At 54.3% G+C, this 3,658-nt stretch overlaps 1 protein-coding gene across 1 annotated transcript in view; it reads right to left on the bottom strand.

The window, feature by feature from the left end:
• XRRA1 (X-ray radiation resistance associated 1) overlaps window positions 1-3,658 on the bottom strand; it is a 17,730-nt gene that overhangs the window by 9,770 nt on the left and 4,302 nt on the right. Inside the window, 3 exon segments of the mRNA XM_035901787.1 lie at window positions 16-199; window positions 1,592-1,690; window positions 2,319-2,452. Of these exon segments, the coding sequence (XP_035757680.1) occupies window positions 16-199; window positions 1,592-1,690; window positions 2,319-2,452 (417 nt within the window).

Genomic DNA, 3,658 nt, shown 5'->3' with positions numbered 1-3,658 from the left:
TCCCAGCGCTGCGGCCCCCTCCGTGTCCTCCTGCTGCGGCAGCCGGGGCTGCTGCCAGAGGCTGCTCAGGGACTTGTACCACTCTGCCCTGAAGCTGTCGCCGTCCAGCATGGGGTGGAGGAAGAACTGCCTGCTCTCTGCTTGGTACAGGTAGGGGACAGCCGAAATCCCGTTCCTGTCCAGATTCAGCTCCCTCAGGCTATTGGAAAAGGAAGTCCATGAGAAACTCCAGGATTGCTATCGGTGTATACACACGGCCATCTGTTTGCCCCGGCGCCCGCAGGGCAGGGAGCTGGCCCTCGACCTGCTGCTGAACTCCCCAGCAGAGTGCGGAGGCGTCCGTGGCACCGGTATCTGGCTGCCCTGTTCCCCCTCCTCGCCAAACCCCAGCCACGGGCTCAGTTCTTGGCACAGCCCAGCGTGGCCCCTGAAGCCCGTGACTTCGGTCCCCCACATCAGCCCAAGGGTGACCTAGCTCTAGACTCACCTCTTGATGAGATTTTAACAGACAAGGAGACATCCTGGTAGTTCATTAAATCACCCAGGGTTCTAACAAGCTGTGGTCCTACTGGAATTCCCTAACAATGTTCCACCTTCCCATGGAAGTATAACATCACCAGTGCACTTGCCCAAAGCCACAAGACAGCTTAGGGAAGAGCAGAAACCCAAACCTCCACGCTCCAGCTCTGCAGCCTCATGCCTAAACCTCGCCCACTCCCCCTCCTGCCTCAGGAACACTACGGAGCAGTTTCCTCCAGGAATGTCTTGGCAGAGCCAGGGCAACAAGCCAGGCCCAATTCCCACCTCTAGTTCGCAGCACTAGAAGCACCTGGGGAACATCAGAAGGTCCCTGTGCTGTCCCCAAACCCAGCACAGCCCAGCCGAGGGGCACGTGAGCTGCCCCAGCTCCTAGTGATTCCACTGTAGCTGAATCCCAAAAGCCCACATTAAACAGGGGTAATGGTTTTAAACTAAACCAGGGTAGGTTTAGACTGGATCTAAGGAAGAAATTCTTTACAATGAGTGTGGTAAAACACTGGGACAGGTTGCCCAGAGAGGGGGTGGAGGCCCCATCCCTGGAAACATCCAAGGACAGGTTGGATGGGGCTCTGAGCAACCTGATCTAGTTAGCGGTGTCCCTGCTCACTGCAGGGGGGTTGGACTGGGTGACCTCTAGGGGTCCCTTCCAACCCAAAACATTCTATGATTCTATGATTCTATGAAACAGAGGGAGCTGATCCACAGGCTTTCCTAGCGCTGCTACACTGAAGAAATGATGAATCTGGGGCGAGGAAGGGAGAACGGAGAAAGCAACTGCCATGTCTCCAATCAGACCTGGAGATCAGCAAACACCCAGGGCAGGAGCTGAATTACCAGCCACCTGCCGGGTTTGGCCAGCTTGTGCTTTGCAGCAGGCTGTTTGCTTTCTGTTCAGTCCCATGGGCAATACCAGAGAGACGAGACAGGGAAGTATCCGAGTGAATCACAAAGATTTTGGTTTCCATTTTAAGCCTGCTACCGTGCAACGCCTGACGGAGGCAGCTGCCAGCCCCCGAAAGCCCGAGCCGTCTGCTGCCAGGTCCTTCCTTACCTGCAGAGATGAGACAGGCTCACAAAGACGCTCGGGTCTGACAGACGATTGTCATCCAGCGACAGGACCTCCAGAGACGGAAACCTTAAATGAGCAGAGCTGCAGATAGAAAGAGGCTCCTTAACGCGCTCGAGCAAAGATGGGTGAAAAACAGATCATTTGCTGTCACCGCAGGAAGATGTATCTGCTGGGAGACTGGACCGGGGCTGTTTTCATTCTTTTAATAGAAAACTGATATCCTACCTCAAAGCAGTAAATTGAATCAGCCCAAATAACCATTTAGCTCAGTGTCTTATCTCCAACTTCGGCAAACAGTGGACACCTTGGCATGGTAACTGTGACTATGGTATACCTGAAGGGTCTCATGAACAGCAAATAAATAGCACCCTCCTCACGTGGCTCGGCCAAGCGGCAGGGCTGCTGAGTCGCTGCCCAGAGGTTCCTCTCTAGGTTCTGGTGACAGCAGATACCCTGGGTGATCTGGGGCTGAGCTGGGGTAACACTTCCCTCCCACCCAGCACCGACCATTAGGTTATTTGATCTTCCAGTTTGCAAGGGAAGAGGCTCTGCTGCCCGGACTGATAAATCCCAGGCTGCCCGCCCTCGCCGCTCACCACTGCCTCGCCATTCCCACTGCTCCATCACCCTGCCTGCCCGCCCGGCACATCCCGCCAGCACGCCAGCAGCTTCCCACCAAACCCAAGCATCGTTTGTGGCATGCACTTACTCCCACGAGCCTGCCAGATCCGGAGGCAGAGACCGAAGCCCGTTGGCCGTCAAGCGAAGGACTTTGAGCCGGGACAAATCTCCCAGTGTCCAAATGTCCTGGGGGGATAAGTTATTGTAGGAGAGATCCAGATCCTGAAGGAAATAGAAGAAACAATCCCCTGGAGCAAAGAACAATCTCTGTTGGCTTTCCCCAGGTAGATATTAAATATTTACAGGAGACTTTCAGTCATGCTACCACCCGCCCTAGAGTGATGCTGCGGGTGTCTCTGGCTTGCAGGGACTTCACTTACAGTGGTGGGACCCTGCACCTCGGCAAAAGTGCTCAGGGCTGGTTCCCCACTCACACGTGTGGCTCACGGGACAACAGCCAGGAGAAATCCAGGGAGCAGATCCTGCTGGGAGCGAGGACAAGGGTTTCTAGGATCTGTGAACAGGAATAGCTTTCCCGGGTCATTACAATAGGCTGCATTTCCCCAGGAGGAGCTCAAAGCACTTTCCAAATCAATTTAATAGGAATTTCCAATCAGCCTTCCCAGGGCTGATTTCTCCAGGCTGTCAGGAAACAAGATCCTGGACATTGGTCATGGATGAAGCTTGGATCTGCGGGAGGATGGCAGGAAGGGGAGTTTAGGTGGGTTCCATCCCCACCTTCCATAGCTGGTGCCAGTGACAGGGCTGCTCACACAGGGGCACATGGGGATGGACAAGATCAACACCGGCCTCATGAGCCATGGAAATTTGGTTCCCCATCACTGTGTCAAACCCTGAACAGGTTACAAACAGTGCACGGGAGAAACAGCGGAGAGCTTCATGGATTTGGGGGCCTTCCAAAGCCTGCAGGCAGGAGGGAGGCCAGGATCCGAGGGTGCAGAGCTGGCAGCTGAGCCACCAACAAGTCTTTGAATGAGGCAAGAAGAAAGAAGTCTTTTAAGACAAAACTTTATATCCAGCAACAATCAGAAACTGTGCGTACAGTGTGAGAGAGAGAAATCCAGGCAAGGACACCTCCTCAAAGAGAGCAAGCTTAAATAAGGTCAGAATAGCTAAGCCAGAGCCTGAGCTCTCTCTAGCAGAGACCCACTCCAAGATGGACGGAGAGGATGACTAGAGCCATCATCCCAGGCACAGTGACTTGTTCTTAGGATCCACTCTGTCTCTTTTTTAAAGAAGAAACAAACTGACCCCTTTGCTGTGTTAGAAAGGCAGCCCATGAGCTCGGGAATCATAGAGTCGTGGAATCGTTTAGGTTGGCAAAGCCCTTGAAGCTCCCCCAGCCCAACTCTTCCCCTACCCCTGCCATCCCACCCCCAAACCCTGGCCCTCAGCACCGCCTCTGCC

Source organism: Egretta garzetta, unplaced genomic scaffold, assembly GCF_000687185.1.
Source record: "Egretta garzetta isolate BGI_Z169 unplaced genomic scaffold, ASM68718v1 scaffold1159, whole genome shotgun sequence".
NCBI lineage: Eukaryota > Metazoa > Chordata > Aves > Pelecaniformes > Ardeidae > Egretta > Egretta garzetta.
This window is presented reverse-complemented; position numbering and strand designations above follow the sequence as displayed.